Source organism: Galeopterus variegatus, unplaced genomic scaffold (genome assembly GCF_000696425.1).
Source record: "Galeopterus variegatus unplaced genomic scaffold, G_variegatus-3.0.2 Scaffold7284, whole genome shotgun sequence".
Taxonomy (NCBI): domain Eukaryota; kingdom Metazoa; phylum Chordata; class Mammalia; order Dermoptera; family Cynocephalidae; genus Galeopterus; species Galeopterus variegatus.
Window position 1 is genome coordinate 82,122 of NW_007733395.1, and position 12,674 is coordinate 94,795.

At 39.8% G+C, this 12,674-nt stretch overlaps 1 protein-coding gene across 1 annotated transcript in view; it reads right to left on the minus strand.

Moving 5' to 3' along the window:
- LOC103607261 (focadhesin-like) overlaps nt 1-12,674 on the minus strand; it is a gene marked incomplete at both ends in the record, with an annotated part of 87,247 nt that overhangs the window by 62,493 nt on the left and 12,080 nt on the right. Inside the window, one exon of the mRNA XM_008591788.1 lies at nt 5,626-5,727. Coding sequence (XP_008590010.1) covers nt 5,626-5,727 — 102 coding nt within the window. The remainder of the gene's footprint in view (nt 1-5,625; nt 5,728-12,674) is intronic.

A 12,674-nucleotide genomic window follows, 5' to 3' on the forward strand; every position in this document is an offset into this window, starting at 1 on the left:
GGGGACCCAAGGCATGAAGAAGGGGACTGGACCTCTCCTACAACAAGGCACACCAAGCCAATGCCTCAGGGCCCACCCGGGGTCCCGAAGCAAAGAGAAGGGGACCAGACCTCTCTCCTTCAATCAGGCACAGCAGGCCAGTACCTCGGGGCCAGTACCTCGGTCCTCACTCTCACAAACAGGCACACCTAGTCAGCACCTCACATCCTGCCCATTGACCCAAGGTATGGAGCCAGGGACCAGACTCTCCTCCCACAAGCAGGCACACCATGCCAGTGCCTTGGGGCCCACCCGGGGACCCGAGGCATGGAGAAGGAAGCCGGACCTCTCTCCCACAACCAGACACACCATGCCAGTGCCTCGGGGCCCACCCGGGGACCCGAGGCATAGAGAAGTGGACCGGACCTGTCTCCCACAACCAGGCACACCATGCAAGTGCCTTGGGGCCCGCCCGGGGACCCAAGGCATGGAGAAGGAAGCCGGACCTCTCTCCCACAACCAGACACACCATGCCAGTGCCTCGGGGCCCGCCCAGGGACCTGAGGTATGAAGAAGGGTACCGGACCTCTCTCCCACAACCAGGCACACCGTGCCAGTGCCTCGGGGCCCGCCCGGGGACCAAAGGCATGGAGAAGGGTACCGGACCTCTCTCCCACAACCAGGCACACTGTGCCAGTGCCTCGGGGCCCACCCGGCGACCCAGGGCATGGAGAAGGGGACCAGACCCTCCTCCCACAACCAGGCGTGCCACACCAGCACCTTGGGGCCCGCCTAGAGACCCAGGGCATGGAGAAGGGGACCAGACTGCCCTCCGTCAACCAGGCACACTGCACCAGCGCCTCAGGGCCCACCCAGGGACCTGGGGCATGGAGAAGGGGACTGGACTGCCCTCCCCCAACCAGGCACACCGAGCCAGCTCCTTGGGTCTCACCCAGTGACTCGAGGCATGGAGAAGGGGACCAGACACACCCCACAACCAGGCATACCACCAGTGCCAAGGAGCATACCAAAAACAGCACCTCCATGTGGGTGGCCCACCGCAGCCACCACAATAACCATGGCTGCCGCGAAAGCAACTAGACACCATAACCACCACGCAGATGGTCCGCCAATCACTGGAGTGCATTCACACAAGAAGAGTCACCAGCAGAGACAAAGAAAAGAAGAGGATGTCTCTTTCCACAAAGCCCATTTCAGAGTGACAGAAGAAGCATCTGCTCTATGATAACACTGGGGGACCCAATCACATCTCTCAGCATTGGAGAGATCATCTAAGCAACAAATTAACAGAGTAACCATTATTCTTTCAGAAGGAGAGATGAAATCTAGGGTAGTTAGAGGGGGGAGGGAATGGGGGAAGGAAAGAGATTGGACAAGGGGCATAAAGAATAATTACGATTTATAACAATATATATGCTAGGGCCGGCCCGTGGCTCACTCGGTAGAGTGCGGTGCTGATAACACCAAGGCCGTGGGTTCGGATCCTATATAGGGATGGCCGGTTCGCTCACTGGCTGAGCGTGGTGCTGACAACACCAAGCCAAGGGTTAAGATCCCCTTACCGGTCATCTTTAAAAAAAAAAAAAAAAAAAAAAAAAAAAAACAATATATATGCTAGTAATATTGATTTGATCAACACATGTCAATGTTCAACCCCCAAAATATGTATAATCGATTTTGATTCAATAAATAAATTTTAAAAAAAAAGAACAGGAGTTGACAGACTCTTTATAGAAAGGGGCCAGATAGTAAACATTTTTGGCTTTCTAATCTATTGAGAAAGCAACCACAGATGCTATGTAAATGAATGGACGTGGGTTGTGTTCTAATAAAATTTTATTTCTTGATAAAAAAAAAAATTAACCAATTGTGCACGTAGCTACACACAAGTCTTTTATTTTATGGTCATCACCAAGGGAGAATTAGTAGAAAAAGATCTAGAGTGAGAGTCAAAAAAGAGGCTTTAGGCCCAACTCCACTACTAACTACCCATGTAACCTTGAGCAAGTCATTTAATTCACTCTCCTTAGTTCCCTCATCTGAAAAATTATGTGTTAGACTCAACAACCTTAAAATATCCAGGCCTAAAGTCCATGATACAATGTCAACTTATGCAATTGTCAGTTCCTGAAAGGTGAAAGTGAAGTCTTAACACCAAAGGCCTTCAGTAAATAAATGCAAAACTTAATTATAAAATAATGCCGAAAATAATCTAGCATGAAGATATACTGTCATTTCAGAACATCTAAAAACTATTAAAAATGAACATAAACGGCTAGTTCAATCAACGATTCCTAACATGTAACTAGAATATAGATCATCCTTATGAAATTTTGCTTTCCTTCCCATAGTTGTGAATCATTACTCATATTATTGTTAAATTACTAACCTACCTTCATTACCTTCTAAACAAACCACTAAGTTAACTGACTCTAAAAATAAAACTCAGGAAATTAATAGTCTGCTAAAAAAAAATGCAACCAGAAATATCAATTTCATCCTGCAAAGAATAATCCCACAGTGCAAAAGTAAAAATGAGGTGATTGAAATTATTCTTTGCAAATAAATATAAAATAAGCTAGAGCTTCCAAATGGCTCTAGATAGCATACTCCAACACTTGAAAATTTAAGTGAAACGAATGAGTTAACAGAAGCTTATCAGTAAATATACCAAAGTCAACTAATAATCTGTTTTCCTTATAAATATCTGAACAAATTTCATTAAAATAACTACTTCCAAGTCCCAATATAATTCTCCTTTGAGATGAAAATAACCAAACAGTAAATTTATTACTTAATGACTAACTAAAGCATTGGAAAAGAGATGCATTCCTAAGAATTACCCTAAAATCAAGCTTAATAACAAATTTGGCACAGCAGCAACAGCATCTTTTATAAAGTATCCCAATCTGTTTAGCAACAGAGAGAAATTTCATTAAACAAATGTGCTTATACATTTATTTGGGTTTTTTTTTGTTTCTGACAGAGCTGAACAAAGGACTTATTTAGTAAATATTAATATATTACTTTTGAAAATGTAATCCTAGATGAGGAAAGAGATGATGATGATAATGTTCATTTGAGCTGTTCATTCAATTGTTACATGGATTTTTCTCACTGGCAGCTCATTACAAGGTGCTATGGACTGAATATCTGTGCCCCCCAAAATTCATATATTAAAATCCTAATCCCCAACATGATTGTATTAGAAGGTGGGATCTTTGGGAGGCAATTAGGTCATAAGGCAGAGCCCTCATAAGTGGGATTAGTGCCCTTATAAAAGAGGCCTGAGAGAGACTCCTGGTCCCTTCTGCCATGTGAGGACACAGCAAAAAGATAGCCTCTGAGAACCAGACACTAAATCTGCCAGTGCCTTGATCTTGGATTTCCCAGCCTTCAGAACTGTGAAAAATAAATTCCTGTTGTTTATAAGCCATCCAGTCTATGGTATTTTGTTATAGCAGCCCAAACTAAAATACAAGGTTCCCTATATCTTTTTAAAACTTCCTAAAGCAGGGGCCGGCCCGGTGGCGCACTGCTACAGTGCGCCGCTTGGGAGTGTGGTGGCGCTCCCGCCGTGGGTTCGGATCCCACATACAGACGGGTTCCTGCTCTCTGGCTGAGCGAGGTGTGGGCGCAGCACCGAGGGTTGCGATCCCGTTGCCGGTCCCGGTCCGGTACGGGCGCGACACTGAGGGTTGCAATCCGTTGCCGGACACGAAAAAAGACAAAAAGGAAAAAAAAAAATAAAATAAAACCAAAAAAGTTAGATCCTATTTCAAGTCAAACAGATCCAATTCTTTCAACCGTCCCTTATATTTCATGGTTTCTAAACTTTCGTTTTCTCATTTTTCCTTTGTGCTACACGTTTCACTTTGTCAGTCTCTTTAGTGATCAGAATTTAAGACAGTTCTCCTAGTATGATCTAAACAGGACAGAATACTGGCCCCTAGTGTAGACTTTAAAACATCTTACCATACCTTGAAAGTGGTTTTTGTCATAATCATGTCAAATGAGGGCTGGAAAGCAGCAGATACTCCTAGATTTTTATTTTTACTTAACTACTGAAAAAAAAACTTCCTAAAGCAGTACTGCTTTAATTTCTAAGTAGCCTACTCAGAAATTCCATCTAAAATTGAAGTTATGAACTTAGATATGATGTTCTAAGACACTGTTTCTACAGGACACTGTAAAACCTTCAAAAGCAAGAGAATATAAACATAGCTGGTGTGGTGAATGTAACTCAGGCATTACCCAGGATAATGGTATCCTACCATGACCTGCGGTGACAGTACAAAGAATGTAGTGATATATATTATGAGGCACTCTACAACCCACTTCCTGAGCACTGCCAATCTTTGTGGCCTCATTTATAGAAATTAAACATTTATAAAGCACCTAGAAATGTGCCAGGCATTATTAATACAAACAGGAACAAGACACAGTCCCTGACATCAAGAAGGTTTCATAGATACAGAAGAAAATAATCATAAGACAATGTACTAAGTGTAATGACATTAGAAATCATAACTGCAAGTTACATTGGGAGTACACAAGAGTGACACCTAATCCAGCTGGGCGTAAGCAAAGATTTCCTGGGGCAGAGAATGCCTACAGATTTAAAATAGAGAAATTAGAAAGGGAGTGGGTAAGATTCAAGAGAGAAAGCTGGATACCAATAAGCAAAAGCACAGTAAGAAGGGAACAGTGTTGCTTCCTGTGTGGAACCAAAAGCAAGTCAGTGCATTGCTAATGCATAAATTATGAGATGAAGATAAAAATGTGAGACAAGTAGGCACCATATCATAGCTGGAGCCTAGCGTGACATATTAGATTTGCTCTGTAATCCAGGGAGTTTCAAACTGTTTCAGAAACCAAACCTTTTTTTAACAATAGAAAGCCTCCATAAAATACCAGCAAGTTCTATAAAAATAGAGCTGAATGGTGTGAGGGTCCTCCCCATGCTTAGCCCACACATTGCAAGTGCAGTTTGAAAACCATGTCTGTGAAGATTTAAGCAAGGGCATAAGATTTGTTCTCTTGATATATCATTCTGGTGGATGTTTAGAGAATGGATTTAAGCAAGATAAGATTGGAGGCAGAGACACCAGCTAGGAACAGGTGACAACAGCCAAAGCAGGAGATGATAAGGACCTGAACCAGTGTCATGGTAGTAAGGATAGAAGAAAGCAGAACAGCTTTGAGGACCATCAGGAGGTCTTCAAAGAAGCTCAACTAATTGCATATATGGTGGCTATCAGATCCCCCTTGGCAGTATTACTTGATCCCAGTTGGAGAGATTAACACACTAACCAATTTCCAAGGGAAGGAACCTATCTCCTATACGTAGTGTAGTAGTTTACTGAACATTTTCTAACCACTAACCAATGCTTAACTTCTTTGATAACAACTTTTCTTGTATTCAATATTTCAGCAACCAATAAATCTAGCAGGTTTTCCTTTTTCTCTTACTTTTAAAAGGAAAGTAGAAAACTACAACCTGTTCTAGGACATTTCTTCAGGAGAAAACATTATAGTCAAAGTAGCTTTAAAAGAAAAAAAAAAAAACTAGCTCTAAAATTAGCATATGCCACTCTTTCTCTCAGTTATTTTATTTTACATTACCTTTCAGGGCATTGCTGGAAAAAAGCTGTCAGCTGCTGCAAAAGTACTGGCCAGCAATCAGGTCTATGTTCAATCACAGTGATCAAAGGCTGAGGATGATTTCTGAAAAACACGAAGTCACATTGGAAGCTGTCATTTCAGGACTACACATTCTCAATATCCAAGTATAGCAGCAAAAAAGCCAGCACCATCTAGAGACTTTTTCCAGGATTCATAATTGTCACAAAACTATCACTGCTATATTTGTTGCAAATTTGGTTCATTAGAACTAACTTCACACCCCCCCACCTCCATATCTAACTGTTTTGCAGAAAAGAAAATGGACCCTGAAATCTCAGAGACCCAAATTTAAGAACAAACTGAGCTATTTAATAGCTCTATGATTTTGGCCAAGTTCCTGAATCCAGTAGCTCTCTCCTATCTATTACCTTGATTCCTTCATTCCTGGAGGTTATTTCCTCTCTCTGTGTGTAAGCACTATCTCTCCCTTTCTGTTCCCACTTACTCCATTCTTCTCAGTAGATGGTTCTATGTTCCTCCAGCATATTTAAGATGAAGGAAAAGAAAACAGTCCTCCAACCTCAAACAACAAACTATCCAAACTGAAAACCCTTGAAATCTCTGTTGACCAGGGATAAAGCTCTTGATCTGTGCTACTTCCATTAAGATAACTAAAAATAGGGCCGGCCCGGTGGCGCACTGGATAGTGCGCTGCTTGGGAAGCGCGGCGGCGCTCCCGCCCGAGGGTTCGGATCCCACATACAGACCGGTTCCCGCTCACTGGCTGAGCGAGGCGCGGGAGCAACGCCGAGGCTTGCGATCCCGTCGCCGGTCCCCGGTCCGGTACGGGGGCAACACTGAGGGTTGCGATCCGTTGCCGGACACGGAAAAAGACAAAAAACAAAAAAAAAAAAAAAAAGATAACTAAAAATAGTATATAAAATGAAATCTGAAGGATTCTCAAAGAATGGGGTTTAAAAAAGAAAAAGAAAAAAGTAAATAGTTCGAAAAGCCCAATAGTAATTGTAAATTCATCAGCTCTTTAAAACTTGAAGTACTATACAAAGTTTTTAGTTATTATTGATTTGACTTTTTCTCTTAAAAAAAATTTAAATAAAATTTTAAATGCTCATTGTAAAAAAAAAACCTAAAATATAGAAATATCAATCTTGGGGCCGGCCCGGTGGCGCACTGGATAGTGTGCCGCTTGGGAAGCACGGCGGCACTGCCGCCCGAGGGTTCGGATCCCACATACAGACCGGTTCCCGCTCACTGGCTGAGCGAGGCGCGGGAGCAACACCGGGGGTTGCGATCCCGTTGCCGGTCTCCAGTCCGGTACGGGGGCAACACTGAGGGTTGCGATCCGTGGCCGGACACGGAAAAAGACAAAAGACAAAAAAAATAAATAAATAAATAAATAAAAAAATAATTCAGACCAAATAATTTTTTATAACTGCCTTCTCAGTGGTTCTCAAAGTGTGATCGCCTTATGAACAGCATCAGCATTACCTGGGAACTTGTTAGAAATGCAAATGCTTAGCCTCCAGCCCAGACCTAATAAATAGCCCTGCAAGAAATTCTATAAAGCACTGGTTCTCAACCTTGGTTGCAACTGTGGAGCTCTTAATACCAATGCCCAGGTCACAATTATCTTGTAGTTGCTAGGAATGGAGTTCATGCATTAGCAATTTTTTCAAACTCTATGGGTGATTCTAATGTGTTGCCAAGATTGAGAACCGCTGCAAGTAAATACCACTGAAGAGAGTGGTCAGGTTGGAAATTTTTCTGATTTTTTTTTTCTCTTTTGAAAACAGATAAGTATGATAAATCTACCACACTGAATCACTCATGTTAAACACCTCTCTGATACTACTACACAGTTTTGGGGTAATATAACACCATCTCTTTATTTTCTCCTCAATCTAACCTAATCCATTATTCACTAACTTAACATGCTGGCAGCCTCCTGTTTATAAAAGCACCGACTTTTTCTGACTGATCAGATTACTACCATTGCTAAGGTATCACGCCAAGCATCTTTTTATGCCAAAACTCAAAAATTATATCAAAATCATGTTTCTAAATTCTAAATCCTTTGGCAGTCACACCTATCTAGAACTTGCTTCTTCTACAGATGCCACAGATATTAAGAAACAAATATCACAAATCCTAAAAGCCTCTCAGGTATGAGATGAACTTCTCAGACTGAAAGTTCATCAGGTCATGTACAATTAATACCTCCAAATAAAAAGGAAAGAATAGTAACTGTGATTATTTTAGCTATGGGTTCTTCTGATAAACAACATATTGACATAAGGAGTATCAGATATGACCATCAATTAATCCTCCAGCTAATGGTGGCATTCATGACCATTTAAGAAGAAAATCCAACAAGTTACCATAAAATTTTTGTTTGATCATAAAGCACTGAAGTGCTTTTCAATAGTCTTCCCTTATTAGTCATGCCCTTCCCCTTCCCACCCTTCACCCCCAAAAAACACACATGTACACATGGCAAATAACTCTTATAACCCAGCTTCTACTCCAGTCACATTGAGGAAACAACTTCTAGTTTCACTGCATGAAGCTGAAGGCTGTTTTGCTAGCTATTGGATTCAGTAGATTCTATTTAGTATCTCAGACTTAAACTCTAAAAATGAGATTAAGTAGAATCTAGTAGGATAGAGATTATCCAGATTAATTACTGATTTAGACCTCTGGATAATTAACTTTTCCAGATAATTGATTATGTCAGATCTAAGTGGCAATATTGTAGGGAGTAATATACAATATTGACTTGAAGAAGCTGAAAACCTACAGGGAGAAGGGAAGTACAAAATGAGAATTCTGACTCTTCCTGTGGATTAGCATTTGATTACTATTATTATACTATTTCAACTGAGTACAACTAACCTAAAATCAATTATAATTGCCAAAATTTTGTATTAATACTTTAAACATAATGAAGCAAAAAGATAAATTCTCCCTTATTAATCATTAAATTATGTGAATACATATATAAAAAATATATAAAGCTTTATGCTTAAGTAACAGAACAATGAATTTATTAATTCAATAAACTTAATTGTGCAACTGCCATGCACGAGAGTTTCCCCATCTTAGCACTATTGACATTTTTGGGCCACATAATTCTTTATTATGAGGTCATCCTACACACTGTAAGACGTTTAACAGCACCCCTGGACTCTACACAGGAGATACTAGTGTCATTCCCCCTCATCATATGAATCAAAAATGTCACCAGACATTAGCAAATGTCTCCGGGGGGGAAAAGTGCCCCTGGTTAAGAACCACTGCACTAAGTACATGACAAGTATTATGGGAGGCACAACACGGAATAAAGCATGGTACCAGCCCTGAGTTATCCAAAAAGACTGATTCTACCTTCACCCTTCTTTACACTGAACCAAAAGTAACCAATCAAGCATGCTCAAAGTTTAAGTTTTTTATGGAAATATAGTTATCAAATATTAACATTGGGTGCACAAGAGTAGTAACAACACAGTAGAAACTAGAAGACTTAAAACGGAAAACAAATGTAAAATTATTCCTTTGCAAAATACAGAATCTTGTTCCAAAATAAAAGGCATTAAATAACATACATGCTCATTTGGGTATGACAGTAAGTGGAGTTATTTTCCTATTTAAAATATTATAATTCAATCATTTTAAATGCCATAAGACTAAGTATAGTTTACTCTTAATGTATTCATGGATTGATTATTAAATTTATGGATTATTCAAGATTTTTTTTTCTTCCTCTCACTCTCTGCCATTCCACTTCTTTCAAGTACATCCAACTGAGAAAGGTCAAGGTAAATGAAAGGATCCACAATTTAAACAAGTCAAATTAATAAATTTAAAGTGCTATTGCTCAGAAAAAGAAATAATGTGGTACAAAGAACACCAAAACAAAACCTCAGTTATGCCTTAAAATTTAAATTATCCCCAAAGCTGCTATTCAAGTTATGAAGAGTAAGTTGACTACAACCCTTCTCTCAAAGTGATAGATAGGCTGACCACATAATCAACCTGATCACTTATCAAACTAATAGTGGCAGACAATAAGCTATACAAATTTGGGGGGGGGGAATCACAAATGTGGCACATTATCATCATTATTATTATTTACGTAAGCAGTGGCTACACAGGATCATCAAAATCATTTACCGCTATGTGGCCATGTACGTATCTTAGGGAAAACTAGAAGTGGAGAGGTGGATGAAATAGCGGGGAGGAAGCAATAAATTAAGAGTCAAGAGTTCCAAATTTATATTCTGGCTCCACAACAAATCACGTGATCTCAGGTAAAAGAATTAACCTCTCTTGGCCAAAGTTTCTTCATCTGTAAAATGAGGAGATCAGACTTAGTACCTTCCAGAGCAAATGTTATATAACCAAAGCCACCCATTAAAGCCCTAACCTCAGTACTGCTCAGGACTAGAAGTGGAATAAAACCCTGTAAAGGCAGAAAGCAGTAAGGACGGTGGCCCTCAGCTACTAATAACTCTATGCCAAAATTAAATGGCTCTAAGGCCAATGTCTAGTAAGATTTAAGGCCTCGAAAAAGAGGTCTCCTATTTTTACTTCAAAGGATAAATTGTCTATATTTTTAATTTCAGAAGGAAGTAAAGTGCTATGTCCAGAAAGAACCTACAGAATTTTAAAGCAGAATTTCTTAACTCCTCAGATATCCAATAGATTCTGCTTTCTCCTTAAAAGAGAATAACATTGTTTCTAAAGATCAAAATCAATACAAACCAGGCAACCAGGTCACCCTTCATTGGCCTATGTCTCCTATGTCTCTAATGTCTCCTTTATGTGGAGGGTTTTTTTTTTCCTGCTATACCATAAATAAACTAATTTATTGCACATTCTTTGGCACTTTCCCATTTCATGATTTACAAATGTTTTAATTGTTATTTTAAATAAAGCATTTGACACAATACGTCACAATAGTACCCATAAATGGGTACTATTATCCTGAGGGTAGGACAGAAGCACTCCATAAATGGGTACTATTATCCTGAGGGTAGGTTTGTTTTTTAAACTACAATATAAACAGCTTAGTACCCATAAATGGGTACTATTATCCTGAGGGTAGGTTTGTTTTTTAAACTACAATATAAACAGCTTGAAAGCTGAATATATGTCTTCTTAATCTTCTTGTTTCCCTTCCAGTGCCAAATGCACATCTGCAATAAATGCAATTATCACACACACACACACACACACACACACACACACTCTCCCCAAAACACCTTTTTAAACTCTTAAATGGGTTCATTCATGTCGCAAATGACAGAATAAACTGGATCATGAAAAACCAATTTCTAAATGGGTTCATTCATGTCGCAAATGACAGAATAAACTGGATCATGAAAAACCAATTTCTCATAGTCCCTCCAGGACACTGTCCCAAAGTCAACACTACTCAGAGAAAAAAAGCAGAGGAAGCACACAGAGTTGGACCTAGTATTTAGTGCTCCCCACCCCTTACTAGTACGGTCAACAACACAGAGCAGTACATGCATCTTAACAAAATGGAGTGAGGAAGGAATAAACGATAAATGCAAGGTTCCACTAGACTAGCAGAGGCAATGATAAAATAAGGTATGTAACTGGATTCACCTTTCCAAGTATAAATACATCAATCTTAATAGAAATGAGAGAGTAAAAAAAATTAATCTTGTGGTAGGCAAATCAGAAAGCAAAAGTTATTTGTGACCTTTAGGTCACCTCAACCTTTTTGCTACATCTCTGAATACAGGAAAGCTGTGATTTGATTTACATCATAAATTCAGCGACAGACACAGATTGCCTTTTCTGTGTAAGGAAACAATGCCTGCAGTCACCATGCATTTTCATGTATGCAGCTGTGACCCTGGCGCTTTCGGAAGCATACCATAGCACTTATCACATCAAATATGCATTTTAAAAGCATTTCTCTACCTGCTCTGAATTTTGATGCGAAAGTGCTGGGTAGAAGCCGAAAAGGGATTTTTTTTTCTCTGCAGATTTTAAGTTAAAAGAAGCATAATAAAAAATTATTATGAAGATTCCACCATAAAATAAGTATAAAAAGAAAAAATAAGTCAAAAAGAAAAAATAAATAATAATTGTGACTTGCTACATATTCTGTAGCATAATTTTAAGAGAAATGCATTTTTATGCTTTCCACACAAGCTCCTAGAAAAAGACCTAGAGCGATTTTAATTTTGACTGATTACATTTTTCCTTTGGGTCTACAGGACAGATAGGGAGAGCATAGGATTTCTTTAAAAATATATTTCATATTACAATGGTTCTGCCCTCGCACTGAACTTTTGCTGCGATCCCTATTTTGAAAGCCAGGGATTTAATACAAAGGTATCTGCCAATGTCAGAAGTCTGGAACTATTTTGGGTACAATTCAATGGCTAGGAGAAAACATACAAGTACTTAGGGATCCAAACCTTCCTTTTATTAAGTTAAATGTCATGATTGAAAAAAAAAAAAAAAACAACTAGAGACAAGACAAATAAGCAAATAAGGCAAAAATTATAACATTTTTGTAGTCTCAAAGACATTTTTCAGCAAGTTACCATAACAATTTTTAAATTAAACATTCACATTTAGAAGAACTTAGCATTTTCCAGCAGCTATTGCTAAGTAGAAGGTTATATAATTTGTGTAGCTTATAATTCAGGTCTGATTATAAATCCCAGGTGCAAATTCCAGGTGATTAAACCATAAATTGTGAACAAAGACTTTACTGGGTGGGAGAGAGAAGAGAAAAGATGAAATGAAAACAGAAGTAAGGGCCGGCCCAGTGGCGCACTGGACAGTGCGCCGCTTAGGAGGCGCGGCAGCGCTGCCGCCCGAGGGTTTGGATCCCACATACAGACCGGCTCCCGCTCACTGGCTGAGCGAGGCGTGGGAGCAACACCGAGGTTTGCAATCCCGTTGCCGGTCCCTGGTCCGGTACGGGGGCAACACTGAGGGTTGCGATCCGTTGCCGGACACGGAACAAAAAGACAAAAGACAAA